Genomic DNA, 19,777 nt, shown 5'->3' with positions numbered 1-19,777 from the left:
TGAAAAAGTCTGTAAATGAACCATTCATAATCAAACTGAGGCACAGTAACAATAACTACAGGTTGATGTTTTATGGTCGATGTATAAACCAGACAACAGATGGAAGTCTTTGTGCAGAGTTAAACTTCAGTCTGCTCAGAGAAGTCTAAAAAAAAAACAGGAGGTTTGTATCAAACCAATAGCCCAAATAACCAGTTATAAGCTATAGTCAGCCAGGTTGCTCTTTTTTGAAATATTTTTTTTAATCATTAAAAAATATTTCCAATTTAAACAAAACAGAAATCACACACATGCAAACATAAATACAGCAGAGGGCGATCTCTCACTACCTCTTTTAATGCTGAGTTTTCTCCCATCAGACATCATGACTCATCCCTTTTTGCTGTGCAGGTCATTTTTCATCACAAACAGTTAAAAAATGCTAAAGGACTGAGCCAAATGGAAAGGTATTATGAATTTTGTGACTGGGAATCTGGCCTAAATACACAATCTGGAGGCTCCCAGAAAGCATGTGACATAAACTCTTGCCAAGAGTCTCAAAAAAATTACCCAAGAATGTTTATATCTTTAGACATAGTCAGAAAACTTTTCTTTTCTGTTTTCTTTAAACGTCTGTACTGACAATATCTGATGGTTTTTGAAAAAAATCTCTTTAAAAAATCTCTTTAAAAAATCTCTTTAACTTCATTGTTTGTTAACGTGTGGGGAGTATATTGTACCAACCAGTGCCATGAACTGCCATGATAATAGGCTCTGACTACAGATATACAGCATACATTAAGCTTGTGTTGGTATCTGGCACTGTCACTTTCTGTTGCTTTAAGATAAAGACGTGGCAGACCACACCTCATTTATGACGACTTCACCCATGGGTGAGATAGGTGCTTGTAAAATTTTCCACTCACATAGAGTGTTTATTTGGAGTGAAAATGAAAATGACAACTGTTCTGTGGTGAAGCCTGCTGCATGGATGTAAGGTAGGCCCTGAATACTCGGGAAGAAACCCCCCACTCTAATGATCGCTTGAGTCTGCTGGGTTAGTTAATATAGAGGATTGTTTGTTTACAAGGTGCCTACAGGGGAATTTGTGAGTATTTCATACTTGTTGAATCTAAAAGTACACATTTTATCACTTTAAATTCATTTCAGATCAGCTGACTCGTTCAAATGGGGCCAGACAGAAATCCAGAGAAAGTACTGATGAAAGACGACATGAGCGTAAATAATCCCTCTCCAAAGAGTATCAACAGGGGTCAGTGGGCCAACAAGAGGGAGTTCCTGTTGGCAGTAGTTGGAGAAATTATCGGTCTGGGAAATGTTTGGAGATTTCCATATCTGTGCTTCAAAAATGGAGGAGGTAAGAGCTGGTTCATAAGTCTAAAAGTTTTTAAGTTATGGACTTTAAGGTGCTATTTTGTGTCTGATTGTTGTGTTTCATCATTTCTTTCCCTCCAGGAGTTTTCTTGGTGCCTTATGTATTGTTCCTGTTCACCTGTGGTATACCCACCTTCTTTCTTGAAGTTTCTCTGGGACAGTTAACTGGTCAAGGTGGAATCACATGCTGGAGAAAAATATGTCCTTTATTTGAAGGTACTGTGTTCATGTTACAGTTATGTGTTCATGTAATGCCATCATTTAGCTCTTTTTACTTCTTAGTTTCTTCCTGCACTGTAGATCATTTATATTTTTTATTGTGCAGAAATCAAACTGAACTAAATAAACTTTATACATGATAGTACATGAGATCCAACATGAACACTGTATTGAAAAATGTTAAGGTTTTGTTTTGATGATATTTTGCTTCAGGTTTAGGCTACGGTGGCATGGTGCTGATGCTCTACACTGTGATGTATTACATCGTCATTCTAGCCTGGGCCTTCCTCTACCTCTTCTCCACCTTCCATGATGTTCTCCCCTGGGCTCACTGTAACAACACCTGGAACACAGGTGCACATGACTTATCTCATTATGTGATAAACAATCTTTTCAGAAAGTATCCAGACCCACTTCCATTTTTTCTATTTTGATATGTTGCAGCCTAATGTTCTCTCATTAATCTAGACTAAGTACCCCGTAATGACAAAGTGAAAACAGAATATTAGAAATGTAGCAAGAAAAAAAACCCCTGAAATATCACATTTCCCACATCTCTTGGTTGTTGCTGATATTCTTTTACTCCTTGATTAGAGTGATGTGGAAATGCACACAACTCTCTGTAACAGGCCCCACTGCTGACAATGCATCCTGCTCCACTGAGGTTTCCAAGAGCACAGTGGCCTCCATAATTCTCAAATGGAAGAAGTTTGGCCCAACCAAGACTCTTCCAAGGTGGTCGCCTGGCCAAACTGAACAACTGGGAGGGGGGGCATTAGTAAGAGAGGTGGCCAAGAACCCTATGCTCACTCTGACTGAGCTCCAGAGATCCTGTGTGGAGATGGGTTCCACAAGGACAACCATCACTGCAGCGACGGAAGCCTCTCCTCTGGCTTATATCTGGGGAAAACCATGCATTGCTTATCCCCTGCTCAGTACCATCCCAACAGGGACAGAGAGATCGGTCATTGTTGAGGGAATGCTGAAAGCACACAGCCAAGTCAACACAGGAGTGGCTTTAGGACAACTCTACTGTTGTCCTAGAGTTGCCAAGCCTGAGCCCTGACCTGAACCCTACCAAACAACTCTGGAGAGACCTGAAAATGACGTCTACTGACCTGCCAACCTGGCTGAGCTTGAGAGGTTTGCAAAGAATCCAGCTGTGCGCAGGTTGTTGTGTCATATACAAAAAGACTTAAGGATGTACATGTTGCCAAAGTCACTTCAACTAAGTATTGAGTAAAGGATCGTATTTAAGTCAACGCCGCTTTTTTTTTTTTTTTCTTTTTGATTAATTTGCAAACATTTCTAAAATCCTGTTTTCACTTTGTCATGATGAAACACATTAATGAGATTGAGACTGATTTTTATACCATAGCATCAGGCTGCAACTCAACGAAACTGACGAAACTGACTAAATAATTTCTGAATGTGATGTATATAAAATTGTTAGATTAAATGGATCATTCTGGTGACATCTATATTTTTCACATTGCCAATCAAACAAACAGAAACATAAAAAGTGTTCATGTTTTAGCATAAGTATTAGCATAGAGCTCTTCGCTCAAAGCAAAGGCTGAAATGTTCCATGTTATTCAGTATATGATTGATGAACTTACATCAGAGAAACTTCACAAATTAAAAACAAAATACAAATATGCATTTGACATCACATTATAATCACATTAATACAATACAAGAGGCTCTTTAATACATGATTAGACTGCATGTTTAACAATGGCTTGAGGCATGATTTCATATTAAATGTGTATTAATCCACCACCGAAAATAGTCCCACCCGTCTTTAAGTCTTGTCTTTAACAAACTCAGGTGTATTTTCAACATTTTTGGATGTTTTTCTAGCAGAATATGCTGCAAATATCATCAAGTACACAGAGATGTAGTAATTCTTAGTTAGATTTGATGGTTTTCATCAAATACAGAAAAGCAATGACATACTACCTTGGTTGCAGTGACTATAGGACTGCAAAATGAAATCATCACCTGCATTTCTACAAACTCTTAGTGCAATTAATATTAATACTTTCTAACCTGTTGTTGTTACTTTCTCTCTCCCAGACAACTGTGTCGACTATCGACTGAATCAGTCATCACATGTGAACATTTCTCTGAACGCGGCCTCTTCAGTTGAAGAATTCTGGCAGTATGTGTTTGGAGAAAACCTTCTTACTAAAACTGCAGTTTTTGCCTTGCAAAACAAGAAAAGAAAATGTTCCTAAACAAGTGTTTGTTGTTGTGTTTAGGAGGAGGGTCCTGGGATTGTCTGGAGGGATAGAAGAGATGGGTGCTGTCCGCTGGGACCTGGCTGGATGTCTTCTGCTGAGCTGGATTATTTGTTACTTCTGTATCTGGAAAGGTGTCAAGTCTTCAGGAAAGGTTAAACATATTTTCATGTCTCTTTAAGATAGCTCATCTTTGATAAGTTGTGCTCTTATTTTCGGTCTTCCTGATATCCACTTAACATTAAAGAACCGAACCTGGGGCGGTGCTAACTCCCCACATGACATCATGAGGGGAAAATCTGAAAACATCTTGTTTCAGCACACAATTTCTGAAAGGGGGGGGGGGGGGGATTTTTCTGGTACTTGAAGGGATTGTGGACAGGCCAGGGATACACACTGTAATTTTGTTAGAAAAGACTGAAAAAGAGATTTTTGCATAATATGTTCCCTTTAACTTCTGAGGTTTAAATGGATTATTTATGCCACTTTTTAACCCTTTTCATAACTGTATCCACCCATTTGTCCTATTTTAACAATTTTTTCCCCCTTTTTGTTTTTGGCCACTTTTAATCCACTATTGCCACTTTTCAACTACTTTTCACCATTTCCCACCCATTATCTGCCAGTTTTTTGGCTGTGGTTTGGCCACTTTTTTGCCTTTTAACCCATTTTTTCAATTTTTTCCTTTTTTTCCCCCCAGTTATTCAATTATTTCCTCCTTGAAGTTAAATCAGTTTTTTCGACTTTATTCCCTGGCATCCTGACATTTGTGCAGATCAAGGCTTAGCTATGAAGACACTCTGCCCATCCCAAAGAGTTGAATACTAGGTGCTGAAGCAAGATAAGTCACACACCTCATGTGACACAATTCTGCAGAGCTGTGTCACGTGACTTGTCAGGTGATTCAGGCCGTGCATATATGGAGGTGTGTGTGCTCATGTCTGATGAAGGGCTAGGGCCCAAATTGTTACATATGGGGTGATAATCTTCATTAAACAAGCTTCAGAGCAGCTTCTGGTGTGCAGACTTGAGTTTTCTGTTTTGCCCATCCACATTGTTAACATTACCAAAAAAAGGTCATTCTGTTCTCAGAAAAGGGATTCACATTTTGAAAAAGGCTTTATTTGAAATTATTATAAATAAATAAAATTAATTTTCTGTCTCTTAACTTTACCACTGAGCATGATTTTCCTGACCTCCATTTGGCTGGGCACCAGAAGGCTCTCCCCTTTATCCCCCCTTATGGACGGCCATGAGTGGGAGTCCAGGGTCTTATCGATGAGACTTACTGCAGGTGAAAAAAAAAAAAGGATTGAACGTGTTAACAAAGCAAGCTGGTGGAGGGCAACTAAATTCACTTAGTTTTGTTTGTGACACTTCATCTTGCCATTATGTTTTACAGCCATGTTCTTCTGCCTCAGTGTGCTGCATATTCTTTCTCATCCATCTCATGAATTCTGGCAGTTTCTTCTCATGTTTGTGTCCCTGTTTGCCCTCATTTCTGTCAGGTTCTAATCTTTCCATTTTCTGCATGCTTCAAAATATGTTCTCCATCATCTGACTACTTTCGTTGCTTTTTTTTTAAACTTCACTGTCTTATCAACAAAGACATTTTAGCTCAATGTCACTGTCTGTTTTTGGGCCCTCTCCCTCATGTTCATTTTACCCTGAGGACCATGAACGACAAACACTCACTGATCACTTTATTAGGTACACCTATTCAGATGCTTTTGTCAGCCAGCACATTTAAAGCCATTAAGATTTTTCTTCTCCCTTCTGATTCTCAGTATCATCTCAACCATGTCTGAATGTCTACATGCATTTATTACTGACAAGTGATTGGCTCATTTCATATTTGCATTGATGAGCGGTTGAGCCGGTATACCTAGTAAAGTGATAGTGAGTGATTACGTGACAAAACTGACTGATTCAAATACTGCAGTGCATTAAAATGCATTTATTGATTACACTTCATGTATCTATGTCACTCTTTGTCTTTCAGGTTGTCTACTTCACCGCCACATTTCCTTATGTGATGATGATTGCTCTGCTGATCCGAGGGTTGACTCTGCCTGGAGCTGCTGATGGGATCAGATTTTACCTCTCTCCTGATCCAGCACGTCTGGCTGATCCTCAGGTTAGATGAAAGTATGGGTGCTGGCTAAATCACATATAATCAATGTGAAAGTCTTTTCAACAAAAGAATAAGTCTTCATTTCATGGTTCTACATGACTACTGGGTCTGGAAAGTCAAAACTCTGGACATTAAGGGTAGACATTGGAAACATTGCCCTTAGTATGGGTATCATGTCATTGTTTCAAGGTGTGGATGGATGCTGGGAGCCAGATATTATTCTCATACGCTGTCTGCACTGGCTGTTTGGCATCTTTAGGAAGCTACAACAAATACAACAACAACTGCTACAAGTAAGAATAACAAATATGTTTCCGCACTATACGCTGTTTTGTGCCATTGTTTGACTTTCTTTTTGTTTTTTATTACAGAGATGCATTTGCTCTGTGCCTGCTGAACAGTGCAACCAGCTTTGTTGCTGGCTTTGCAATCTTCTCCGTCCTGGGCTTCATGTCATATGAGCTGGGTGTCGACATCTCAACAGTGGCTGAATCAGGTCCAATACTGTGTGACTGACTACCACTGATAGTGTAAACTGTATTACTTTGTGATAAGAAAATGTAATGTAGTGTATTGACCATAATAGTGTTCTGATCGTCTTAAAGGTCCTGGCCTGGCTTTTATTGCATATCCTCGGGCTGTAGCCATGATGCCTTTACCTCAAGTTTGGGCCGCCTTCTTCTTCTTTATGATCATCTTTCTTGGGCTAGACAGTGAGGTAACGTTTCTGTTTTACTCTTTTAAGTCTAACATGCAACAAACTGCTAATTAAAATAGAAAAATCATATCAACCCTATGTAAATATAAAATGTAGTATGACTGCATAAAAAGGGAGTGAAATCAAACTACCTTTGGGTTTGTTGTTCTCAGCTGTGAGCTCACACTAATGGGACAGTGTTTCCCTAAGCTTGTTTATGTGTCACTCAGTGGCTCAAACGTGCTTCATATGTCCAGTCAGAGCAACAAGACAAAAGGAAGTAGGCATGCGCAGCTCTGGTAACCTGAGCTTGAAAGGCTGCCGTTGACATTGTTTTTGAAAGGTGGAGTTTGGTGATGAATTAAACTCCTGCTGAGGCCAGACGGGAGAAGTGCAACAACATCCTCTCTTCTAAGAGAAGCTTCCAGAGTGGCTCATTGCTCTTATCTAATTAAGAAATGTGGCTAAATTCTGATAAAACTGCCACTAGAGCCAGGCTATTACAGATCAGGCCCCTGAGGTCATTTTTAGTGGCCCTTCAAGTAGACAACTAACACTTAAAAAATGACCCACAAATTTTGTAAACAACACATATGTGTTATATTTCTACAATGAGTGGTCACATTGATTTCCTGATTTATTTGTCCGTGGGTGCCCAAGTTTATTCAGATCTTCTCATTCCTGCCTAAAACATGTGCTGCTCTCCTCCGCTGTCTCGGTGCACACATTTCAACAACTGTGCCCATATTCTTGCTAAGTATCACTAGCAGTGGCATCGGTTGGCATGTTGTGCAACATCTCTCTGGCCCTTCTTTAGGAACCTTGCTTAGGAACTGGCACTCATTTGAACTTAATTGAACAGCCTTGCACTAGAGGTTGTTTGCAATAGGTTGGTCAGGAAGTGGGAATGCCATTAGGAATGAATGCGGAAGTCCTCACTTTGTCTCAAAAATACTTTAAATTAAAACAGTGATGTACTTCCAACCAAAAAAAAAAGACCGAAAATGGGCTGAGTCACTGAGTAATGATGAGCTGTTCACGAACGAGCCAGCACTCTGAAGTGTCTCTTTAATTTGAGCCACTGTAGCTGAGCACTGTAAATCCATTAATCTTCATGTGTAAAATATCTTTTTCTTCTCTTCCACAGTTCGTCTACCTGGAGGGCCTGGTCACATCTGTGTCAGACATGTATCCATCCTTCTTTTACGTTGGCCATCGCCGTAAACTTCTCCTGTTGCTCATCTGTGTTGTGTCCTTCCTCATCGGGCTCTCTATGGTCACTGAGGTGGGTGGGCTCGTGTTCCCCTGTCATTCCAGATTCACTGAAACAAATGTTGCACGTGTTTAGTTTATCCCTCTGTTTCTCTTATTTCTTATCTTCAACTTTGTTGGATCAGCATGGATTTCAGTTTGAAAAACAAACAGAGTAACGCCTTCTTCATTGAAAATATATAAGGTTGTCCTGTCTGTGTGTTCATCTATCTGCCTCTCTTGACCTCTTTGTTTTCCATCAGGGAGGACTGTATGTGTTCCAGCTCTTTGACTATTACGCCTGCAGTGGAATCCCACTGATGAGTTTTGCCATTTTGGAGTCTGTTTGTGTTGGATGGGCGTATGGTGAGTTATATTTACAATTTCGCCTTGTGATATCTAAACCTTTGCATCAAGATAGCTTTGACTCATACACCTGACCTTTAAGCGATTTTTACCTTATCCTATAAGGTGCTGATAATTACTACAGCAACATTAAAGACATGATTGGTTATCGTCCTTCACCTTACATGAAATACTGTTGGAGGTTCATCACACCCTGTGTATCTACAGTAAGTATCTAATTGAATCACCTGTTTCTTTAAAAAGTATCTTTTCTTTGCTCTGATGAAAACAGGGGAGTAGGGGGAGGTAGAGCAACACTAGGTAGAGTCTAGTGGGATCCTTCTCTTCACTTTCTCTTGTGCTCTCTTTGCTGTTCTTTCTCATCTGTAATGTTGGCTGTTGATATCAGTTGTCGTCTTGTTTGTGCTGAGAAGTAGTGCCATGGGCATTGCACTCAGAAACTATTCTGACCCCCCTCACTTTTTTCAGATTTGTTATGTCGCAGCATGATGCTACAGTTGATTTTTTTCGGTACCCCATACACTGAAAAAATTTATGAAGATATTGTAGACTGTGACTGTCACAGTTTTTACCCACTATTTTTTATTATTATGTGTATTTTTTTTCTAACAGTGCTGTGTTTTCACAGGGCATACTGCTCTTCTCTGTGGTTAAATTCACTCCTCTGAAATACAACAACACCTACGAGTACCCCTGGTGGGGTTACGCTCTCGGCCTTTTCCTCGCTCTGACTTCAGTCCTCATGGCTCCACTGTGGATCCTCTTCAAACTCGCCACCACTCCAGGAACTCTGAGACAGGTACCGATACCATAAACATCATCACATACATGTTAGAATATTCAACAAACTGTATTTTCTTTTTCCTCTTTCCTCACAGAGGCTTAAAGCAGCGATGACTCCAGCAGATGATCTGCTCAGATCAAAACTCAAGATGAACTTAAACTCTTCCAAAGATCATGAAGTGTGTGTTTTAAACCCGACTGAGAAACTTTTTATTTCTAATAGTGTTTAAAAACAAAAAGATTCCTCTCTGGTCCCTGAGAGCTAATAGGAAATTCAAATATATTTTATATTTATCATATTTTGGAACATTTATACTTGTCTGATAAAAATATATATAGAACTCATGGATGTTTCTACTCAAGTGTCACCTTTAAGAATAAATATAAGAATTAATTTTAAATATTTCTGATGTTTGTTTCATTACTTTAAATGACCATTTATTACAGTGTATTACTGCCAATGCTGGTAATGAATCAGTTTTAATATCAGGTATATATATTATTATTCATGGTGAACTGTATTTACTTTACTTTTACTTTACTTTTTTTTAAACTTTATTTTTCCCCCTTTAGTACAGAAACACAGAATTCACTTTACAAAAGCGTTTTATTTTCAGTACTGAGTGAAAATTCAGCAGATTTCAATGTTAGTTGTTGATCTGTGAAATTAACAGGGATTAATCACCTCTTTAAAACCAGTAAAGGAACAATGTTTGTGTGTTTATATGAGGAGTTGATATTATTTTAAATTTTGATTTCGTGTAATAAAATCCCCGATTTCAAGGACTCCTCTTCAGTCTGAGCTGACCTCTTTCATCTCTCTGATGAGACCAGCAGGGGGCGACAGATGTCTGATATTAGAGACTGCAAGCAACCATCCCGGCAACGGCTTATCAACACTATCAACTCATATCTCTTTTACAGAGATTTTATCTGTAAGTTTTAGTATTTTGATTTTAAAAGAAGATATTTTCAGGGTTAATTAACTATGTTTATTGATACTAAACTTTCTGTGAAAAGGCCATGAAGTTAAAAAGTCAGGCTGATTCTAAAGGCTCACTGAAAAAAAAATGTTTGAATAAATTGTGTAACATCTTAGTTACCTTAAATTAGTATAATCCTTCTCAATGTGCACCCATCTGCAACTTGCAATGTGCAGAAACACTGAAGAAGAGAAATCAGAACACTTATTGTTGGCATCTTGCCCTTAATGTGCTCGTGTAGCGTTCTTAAAACATCAGAATACTTTCAAGTGCTTGAATGATTAAACTCCTGGTGCAATAATACCACCACCATCGGCACAATCAAGAAATAGTTCTACTTTTAGCAGTTTTTAACTTTTTTTTAACTGCTTAGAAAATCTTAAAAAATGCAATCAGCCTTCTTTGAGTGTTCACAGTTTTACTCACTGTCTGACTCTGATCTACAATGCTCTTCTTGGCTTAGTTTTCTCTCTTGCTTGTGTTCTAGTGACATTTTAAATCCGCTTGTTCCTCATGTTAGGACTGAGTTAGGTGCCTGTGCTTTTAAATTGTTATTCTTACCTCAATTTCCTTCACTATAATTGTGAATTAGCCTTGCATTCTTCAAATTGTTTTTTGTTTTGTCTGTCTCTTGAACAAATATTATTTTCACACCTGGACAAAATTGTTGGCTCCCAATACATTAAAGAAAGAAAGAAAAACCCACAGTGGTCACTGAAATAACTAAACTGACCAAAGAAATAATAAATAAAAATGTACTGAAAATTAACTATTGCAAATCTTATTCTTTTGAATATTGGTTCAACAGAATAATTTTAGTGATTTATTTTTGGGCCTTTTCATGCCTTTATTAGATAGAGGAAGAACAGTGGATAGACTCAGAAACAGGGAGGAGAGTGGAGAGAGACATGCAGTAAAGGGCCACAGGCCAGATTTGAACCCTCGCCGTTACATGGGTAACGCCTTAAACCGCTCCACCATCTTCATGCCCCTCAACAGAATAATTAAAAAAAAACAAGTAATGAAACTGGCCTGGACAAAACTGATGGTACGCCTAAAAAGGCTGAAAATTATTTGACCATAGAGACATGCAAGACTAAGGTAAGTCCTGTTATTAGAATCACAAGTGTCTTCAAACATGTAATCAGTCAGTCTGCATGTTTAAAGGGTGAAAAGTACTGTGCTGTTTGGTATCATGATGTGTACCACTCTGAACATGGACTACAGAAAGCTAAGGAGACAGTTGTCCCAGGTCATTAGAAAGAACATTATAGACAAGCATGATAAGACCATCTAAAAGCAGCTTGATGGTCCTGTGACTACAGTTGCACTTATTATTCAGAGGTCTAAGGTCCAAGGCAATGTAGCCAACCTACCTGGACGTGGCCACAAGAGGAAAATTGATGACAAATTGAAGATATGGATAATACAAATGGTAACCAAAGAGTCCAGAATAACTTCCAAAGAGATTAGAGGTGAACTCCAAGTTAGAGCAGTTAGAACACACCATGTTTGGTTGTTTGAGCCAAAGTGGACTTAATGGAAGACGACCGAGGAAGACCCCACTGTTGAAAGCTAATCATAAAAAAGCGAGACTGAATAAGCCGAAAAGCATACTGACAAACCACAAAGCTTCTGGGAGGATGTCCTTTGGAAAGATAAGACAAACCTGGAGCTTTTTGGAAAGTCACATCAGCTCCATGTTCACAGATACAAACATGAAGTACCAAAGACAAGAAGACTGTACCAACCATTAAACATGGAGGAGGCTATCTTCTGGGGCTGCTTTGCTGCAGCTGGCACAGAGTGTCTTGAATGTGTGCAGAGTACATGAAATCGCAAGACTATCAAGTCATTCCGGAGTAAAATGTTCTGAAGTATCAGAAAACTTGGTCTGAGTCACAGGTCATGAGTCCTCCAACAGGATAATGACCAAAAACACAGTTAAAAACAGTCAAGAATGGCTAAGAACAACATCTGGACTATTCTGAAGTGGTCTTCTATGAGCCCTGATCTAAATCCTATTGAACATCCATGGAAGGAGGTGAAACATGCAGCCTGAAAAAGGCATCCTTCAAATCTGAGACAGCTGGAGCAGCTCCCTCATGAGGAGTGGGCTAAAATACCTGTCTACAGGTGCAGACCTCTCACTCAGAGTTTACAGAAATCACAATTGCAGTGACTGCCTCAAAAGTTTGTTCAATAAAACATTAAGTTAAGGGTACCATCACTTTTGTCCAGGCCAGTTTTTTTAATTGATTCTGTTGAACCACAATTTAAAAGTAATGTCTGATTTTCATTAGTCAATTTTCTGTACATTTTTATTTATTAGTACTTTTGCAGGGTTCAAGTTTTTTGAGTGACCATTGTGCCTTTTTCTTTCTTTAATGGACAATTTTGCCACGTGTGTATTATGTATGACATGTTCTGCTGACCTCTTGGCCAGGTCACCCCTGTTAAAGAGATCTCGATCTCAGTGGGTCTTTATCGGGTTAAAAAGATTAAATAAATGAATTAATCAATTAAAATTTAAAGATATGCATTTTTATTTTACCCTATTTTGCTTTGAAGACAAATACATTTTGGATGTTTTCTTGAGATTTTGACTTATTCACAATGTCATCTTGGGATTAGCAAGCTTAATTTTCTTGATTAAAAGTTAATTGCTTAAAGTCCCTAAAAAAACAACCAAAATAAATGTTTTGTCACAGGAAACAGAGTGAAACAAAATGTATGCATATGTTTCCTTTCATGGCTCCTGCGGACACATTTTGAACATGTTTATTTGGTCCTGTTTTTATGTTAATACATTTGTTTATTTGCATCTTAGGTCTAAGCTGCAAAAATGTTCATTTAATACAATGTGAAAAATGTGGGCCTTGATTTCTCTTTAAGGAGGTGAGGATAGACCAGTGGAGAACCACTGATCTACGTCTCTAAGTCAACATTTGGTAGTGATCGGTACAGTAAACCACAATATTTAATCTTAAGAACTGGTTTAAAATGCAAATATTTCTTTAATAATTAGATGAATAACAAGGTGACAAATTTCAAATATGTATTATTCTTTCTTTTTCTTTCTCCATACAATAGTAGTAGTTAAAAAAATCTCAGGGAATCACCATGCAGACCTGTGCTTCATTAAATTCTGTTGCATTTGTTCAAAAAAAGTTCAAAAAAATGAGTTGCACTCTGTTTGCTTCCAATGTATTCTCCCTCTCTTGTCCTTTCATCCATATTTGGAATTTAACCAAACATCTACAATCTTAATGTCTTCTTAAAGTGCATTTTAAATTCCTCTGAGGAAGAAAAATCTGAGTCACATCTCCTAAAGATCCACCTGATAAACACAAACCTGAACTCCACAGAAGTAAAAAAAAAAAACCTTGAGTATCTGACAGGCGCACAATTTATCAGCCGACATTCTCCTATAATGTACTTTTTCTTTGCAAATTTAACACGGAGCCGCCGCTGGAAGAAAAATGGGCCGAGGTGTGTGAGCTGAAAGCCTTAAGACTGTGTGACAAGCGTGATAAATGCAGCAGGCGCTGACACCGGCATGGAAAAAGACAAAAGATACCTTTGTCTTGTCACAATAATCCTAATCTGTTTGAAGATGGGGCCACATTAGAGAAGAGAGAGAGGGAGAAAACAGAGGCAGATTGGTGGTCAGCAGTGATAAATGTTGCTACATCAGGAAGCAGGCTCACTATGATGTTTCTCTCTAATGGCCTGATTGCTCAATTAATTCTGTGGCGTGTTCTTTTGTGGCCCCCTTTAATGTGGAAACGGCTATATTTTCTCCCAGATTAGTATAGATACAGGCTGACAGTCTGCACTGCTCAAGGTATTTGGGAGGTATAATTCATTCATAATGCCACAATACAGCCCATCTATCATCTCAGCTTTTTCATCCGCTAACTCGCCGCTTGCTCCCTCCTCTCATTCCCGGCTCCTGGCTCTTCTGGGGCTCCTCAGTATGTGTGTGTTTTTGTGTAAGTGCGTATACGTGTTGTAGCACAGTGTTAGGGCGTGGGGGGGTGCACAAGGTTGTGAGGTCACCAGCTTCTTCTTCTTCTGATGAATTAGCTGGCATATGCAAGCGATGAATTACCAGGCAAAGAGAGTCAATTATCCCAAGAAGAGGAAAAAAAAAAAAAACACGGACCCCGCATGTGACTGTGGCCCCGGGGTCCCTTTTCCAATTCAGAGAGTGATTTTCCCAAAATGTGGAGGGGAAGAGATGAGAAGCAGCCTTGAAGGAGCAGAGGAAGGCGGGATGATGATGAGGAGTTGGGGGAAAAGGAAAAAAAGAGTAAATGAATGAAACATGGTGTATGTGTGTCTTTTCACCTTTTTCTTCATTCTCAGATCAAATCCAGGAGGCACAGCATGGTGTGAAAATGCAAAAGGCTATTACGAGGCCTTCAGAGTGCACAAACGCCACTTATGATGGATGAGTGTGGGATTTAGAAAGGCCTCCTGTCAAACACCTCCTTAACTGGCCCTCTCAAAACCATATCAGACCCCCCCCCCCCCATCTGGTTGGAACAGGCCGATAAGTGAATGATGTAAACTGAAGGGGTATCTTACAAAAGTGTTCATTTTCATGCTTGATTGCTAACCTCGTTTGGAGAACAAGAACAAGGGCATGTTGTTTTTTTGTCCAAAGTAGCCGTAGGTTCAAAAAGAAGTACAATCTCATCTTATGTCGATCAGGTTTGCACATTGACTCCAAGTCTTTCAGCGATTCACCTTTCTGCCTTTGTCACAGTCATTCAATGGTGTGAAAAGATTCAATTTAGATGGTCACTTGTGACCAATCAGAAGAGCAGCTGCAGCTCCCTTTCTCTCTGTCTCTCTTATAAATCAACCTTGTTTTGCCCATTCTGTGAATTTCAACCATGTAACAAATATTTGTAATCACAACTTTCTTTCATTGCTGACACCCACTCTCACAGACTGTCCTTCTGAGACGCCATATATCTCAGAACAGAAAGACAAACTAAAACTTTACCAATAAAATCTGATTCAACTTGTGTTTAGGGTTACGGTTACCAAAAGTTAAAAGTGAACTGCAAAATCTGATTACAAAACGTTTATTAAGGATAAAATCTCCTCCTCCATGACAAGATTCTAACTCCACAAGTGCAGCTTACATAGCTCTGTTAGCTGTGTAAGCTATGTAGCTGACGTAGCGAAAGCTAAGCTCACAAGCTATGTCAGCTACGTTATCTATGAAGCTAAGTTAGCTTTAGCTACATTTGCTAAGCTCACGATGCTAAAGCTGACTTTGCTTCCTTGGCTTATGTAGTAAAGCTAGTTATGTAGCCAGTGTAGCTATCTGATACATAATTTAATACTGGATAAGACATCTAAACTTTGTCTCCGTCTTATTTATCTTAACATCTTCAACATCTTTTTGTTAAAGTGGCCGTCAGAGATGAACGGTCTGCAGCCAGAATGTCTTTTTAGTACTTGTTTGTGCAAATAGCCTAAATAAATGAGGTCCTCTGACAGACTTGGATGGACCCAGCGCTTTCGTTTCACCGTCACGGAACCATCTTCACTGCATGTTAATTTATCTGTTCTTGCAATGAAAATAAAAAATTAAATCCATAAGACTGCGTTTAAAGCCAGGATGTTTAAGGCCACAGCACTTTGCCTGTCACTAGCCTGATGAAAGTGTTTCAGAAACCAGAGGGCGATGTGATGATGATGATAAAAAACACTTCATCCATCCATACTTGAAATTGGAAAATAATGTTCTCATCTTTTTATTTATATGTTTTAATTTGTTACATACTATAAATCCCATCTAATATGTGTAAAAAATTGAAAAGACTGTCAAGAAAACTTGAACTTATATACAGTGGTGGCTGGTGCATTTTTCTTCAAGGGGGTCCTACAACAAAATCCCAATTTGATATGTTATGTGTGGAAGGTATATCAAAAGATGAGTGAAGTTATATTAATATGCCTTTTTACATCTGCATTTGTTTGTTCGGTAAACAAATATTAACATAAGATGGCTATAATAAGGGTCATCAGCATCCACAACTCTTATCCCAGTCAACTTAAACTTTTAACTTATGCTGTGTCTCAAATAATGAACATATTTCTCTGCTGCCACCTGTTGGCCCCTGCTTATATATCTAAGTCCTCACTCATTTAACACTTTAAGCACTGTTTTGTCTGTTCACTTGATTTTTTTATGTTTGTTTTGATTCACTTTTTCTTCCCTCAGCAATCCATTACATTTTTAAATAATGATTTGATTATCTTTATCTGTTACTGTCTGTCTTTGCCCAGCTTGTTTAACGGGCAGCTATCACTCAAAGCAACAACACTCCTTATTCTGTTGAGCTTTAAATTTTAATATAACTCAGACTGCTCTCCAGTTAAAATCTTAAAATGACACCTTATTGGCGTTGTCTCACTTTTAGGATCAGCCTCATGTGGCCACTCCAGGTACTGCAGTTTAATGCACTTCAGAATTGACTTCTGTCTCTGCTGTTGCCCTCTGCATACAGAAAGTCAGCTCATGCAGATGTTTCTCTGAGAGGGAGAAAATTATGTCCTACTTTATGAAGTGCAGTATTATGGGAAAAAAGAGATTTCACAGAAGTTGCTTTATTTTACGCAGTAAAGACAATAACTCCGGGAATTTTCTAAATTACGTCAATCCAATCATGGGCTGAACCTGTCCGTGAGAGTTTATCTTTCAGAGAGTTGTCTTCAATGCAGCAACTTAATCTCACTGGTTGGACTGGCTGTGTTACCAAACTGCTTTAACACCCTAAGAGAAAAGAGGATCATATGAGCTGAGAGAGGCCAGCTCAGCCAAACATCATTAACAGTTTTAAATCCTTAACTTTACGACTGCCAAAAGAAAACACATTAACAAAAGATTCTTAAGTTATAAGACTGAGTGCACATGCAGAGTGAATGGAAAGCTTAGAGAGAGTTCAATAAGAGATGGAGAAAAAGGGATATAAGAATCAAACAAAAGACATCTCATCAGTTTTAGCTGGCACAGAGCACTGCCTCAGCAGTGTTTGGAAAGCAACTCTTTAAATGAACTCATGACACAAGCAGAGAGAAGATATTTAACAATGAAACTATTCACATATAAAGAACTAATTAAAAGGCTCAGAGTTATCGTCTAACATCTGTACACATATGAACGAATTATACTTTGATGTGTTTACAAATTTGTCCATCTTTAATCTGTCATGGCAGTAGAAGCACAGGTGATAATAAGAACACCAATAAACCATCCACTGAGTCAGCATGTTCACTGTCAGACACTTAAAACTGTGCAGTAGCACCCAAATGATAAGTGCCATAGTAACACTGTTCACTTCTCTGGTAAGAATGATCTATTTCAAATATATATCATTATATCATATTATGTATTTATAAATTCCAAATTGGAACAACTTTATACTAATCCTAATACTAAAGGACACCAGTGGAGCATTTCTATTTGTGGCACTGACAAGACAGTTTGGCTATAGATCTCAGCTCTACCTCTACTGTGACACGCTGCCTCTGTCAGGAAAATCATGCTAAAACTTGAAAATAAAATCAAACTTGAAAAGCACTCGGAGGGCGTAGACCTTTGCCATTAGCCCTATACCCCAATAGTGAGGAATCCTTTAAAAAATTCATGGATCCGTCCCCATGTGCCCCCCACCACGGTATTCACCAATGATTCCCACCCTGGTCGGCTGGAATCATGGTTAGGTAAAGCATTGGCTTCACTACAGGTGGACCGTCATGGTGGAAGCATTGCCTGCCAGTGCCAACAGATGCACTGACAGTCTCACCCATGGTCTCACTGGACGACTGGAAGTCGTGGCAGAGGGTGAATATTCCTCTATTCCTCCCAGCATTGTGAGTATTCTCACAACAATTTGCTGTCTTTTTCTCTGTCACGTTCTGACTCATCTCCTCGACCGGGCGTGCGTCTTTCAAACTCTATAAACCCCAGAACTTTAAATAGAAACACACCCACAAATGCTGCTGGGATTGAAGTTACTCATGTCCACCATGTGTAAAGTGGTAACAGAGCAGAGCTCTGCCATTAGCCCTATCTCCCAATAGTACAGAATCCTTTAAAAAATTCCTGGATCCAGATAGTGATCCGGATCCCTCTCAAAATCTAATCAGTTCTTCCTTATGCCTGATATTTCTGACATTTCCTGTAGGTTTCATCAAAATCCGTCCATGACTTTTTGAGTTATGTTGTAACAAACAAACATACTAACAAACTAACAAACCCTGCTGATCACATAACCTCCTTGACGGAGGTAATTAAACTTCTTGTTAGCACACCTTATTACAAAATGTTTAATGAAGCACCGCTAATAGGAAAAAGTATCCTTAATGAAATGCTCTAACACAGCTAACATAGCTTAAGCCAGGCATACACTGTGTGATTTTTCTCCAATTCAGCTACGAATTTGAGTCGCATGACTCACTTTGAAGTTGGGCTGACTTTCAGTCAGACTGGGCGTCGTTTGTCGTGCTGTGTACAGGGGGGTACAATGGCCGACCACAGCCTGACTACGACCCCATGAGCTGCTCCCGACTGGTAGGATGGATTTCTGGCATGTTTGATTTTGGTCGTACAACTCCAGACACTCTCACACTCAGAGCAGAGACGCAAGCAGGATAAACAACTTTGGGGTATTTTTCCTCTGTAAAGTGTCAGACAATGTCCTAAATTACCATAACAACAGCTGAAATAACTTTCTGATGCCTCCACCCTCACTATGGTAAAGGAAATAAACGAGCAGTAAATATTCCTCCTTGTGGACCATGCTGTTTTTGTGTGTGGGATAGAGAGAGGTAGTGGGAGAGAGAGAGAGAGAGAGAGAGAGAGAGAGAGAGAGAGAGAGAATATGACTGAAAACACTTCACCCTCAGTGTGTGAGACTTTTTATAAAGGAAACTGTAGATTTCTGTCACAGTCCATCCTGACTTCAATAGTACAGTGTGAGCACTCAGGTTGTGCACGATCATCGGACTGTATAGTGTGAGCACACACTATACACACTATAAAGCTAAGGAAGCTATGTTAGCTTTTGCTACAATGCTAAAGCCAGTGAAACTACTTTAGCTACCTAGCTACAGGTCTACATAGCTAACAAAGCAATGTTAGCTTTTGTTACATTTGCTGAAGATCATGTTTCTAAAGTTAAATAGCTATGTTGGCTTATGCAGTAACATTAATTATGTAGCTAGTGTATCTTAAGCTGGTGTGAATCAAGCAAGCCACTACTGTTTGCCTAATGACTTCAAAAATGGGAAAGACGTTGTTACAGCAAGTTAAGTCGCTCCTGTCAGACCCCTCATGGTGCTGACTTAACTCCACTCCACTCAGCTTTGCCCAGTTTGTTTTCCATTACAGTATACACACTGATAGTTCCTCCCTCATATGGATGGGGTATCATAGGCAGATTTTTTTTAAATTGCCATTTCCCCCATTTTTAACCTTCCATACACATGCAAACAGTGCTGTAGGTCACTGAAAATGCACCTTTTCGAAAAATCCTTCAAAAGGGAAGATTTATAGACACAGCATTTAAAAGTAGATGGGGTGACAGAGATCTGATCAACAATTTGGTGCCCTTTTAAAGTAAAAAAGTGGTTTTGGCAACAGATCAGTTTGGTCCGTCTGTGGAGCAAAGATGCGCAGTAAGACAAAAATCACCCCTCA

General features: G+C 39.1%; 1 protein-coding gene across 2 annotated transcripts; it reads left to right on the top strand.

The window, feature by feature from the left end:
- The first annotated feature begins 872 nt into the window (after positions 1-872).
- Positions 873-10,914, top strand: LOC121520182 (sodium- and chloride-dependent GABA transporter 2-like). Of its 2 annotated transcripts, XM_041803539.1 has the most exons (15): positions 873-977; positions 1,150-1,357; positions 1,456-1,590; positions 1,807-1,947; positions 3,673-3,757; positions 3,858-3,990; positions 5,839-5,973; positions 6,160-6,263; positions 6,342-6,466; positions 6,576-6,688; positions 7,815-7,952; positions 8,182-8,284; positions 8,390-8,490; positions 8,913-9,083; positions 9,163-10,773. In XM_041803539.1, the coding sequence occupies exons 2-15, from the start codon at positions 1,168-1,170 to the stop codon at positions 9,295-9,297; spliced, it is 1,809 nt and encodes a 602-aa protein (XP_041659473.1). In that variant the 5' UTR covers positions 873-977; positions 1,150-1,167; the 3' UTR covers positions 9,298-10,773. The 2 variants fall into 2 exon arrangements, with proteins under 2 accessions (XP_041659473.1, XP_041659474.1); XM_041803540.1 differs by lacking the exons at positions 873-977; positions 1,150-1,357; positions 1,456-1,590; positions 1,807-1,947 and adding an exon at positions 2,223-2,736 and having other exon boundaries at positions 9,163-10,914.
- The last annotated feature ends 8,863 nt before the right edge of the window (positions 10,915-19,777 follow it).

Source organism: Cheilinus undulatus, linkage group 13 (genome assembly GCF_018320785.1).
Source record: "Cheilinus undulatus linkage group 13, ASM1832078v1, whole genome shotgun sequence".
Classification (NCBI taxonomy): domain Eukaryota; kingdom Metazoa; phylum Chordata; class Actinopteri; order Labriformes; family Labridae; genus Cheilinus; species Cheilinus undulatus.
The sequence above is the reverse complement of the archived record's forward strand: the minus strand, read 5'-3'. Positions and strand labels throughout refer to the sequence as shown.

Coding starts and splice junctions, on each gene's coding strand:
- LOC121520182 (XM_041803539.1), top strand. CDS start 1,168: ATGGGGCCAGACAGAAATCCAGAGAAAGTACTGATGAAAGACGACATG. Junction 1,358..1,455: donor GTGCTTCAAAAATGGAGGAG/GTAAGAGCTGGT, acceptor CTTTCCCTCCAG/GAGTTTTCTTGGTGCCTTAT. Junction 1,948..3,672: donor TAACAACACCTGGAACACAG/GTGCACATGACT, acceptor TCTCTCTCCCAG/ACAACTGTGTCGACTATCGA.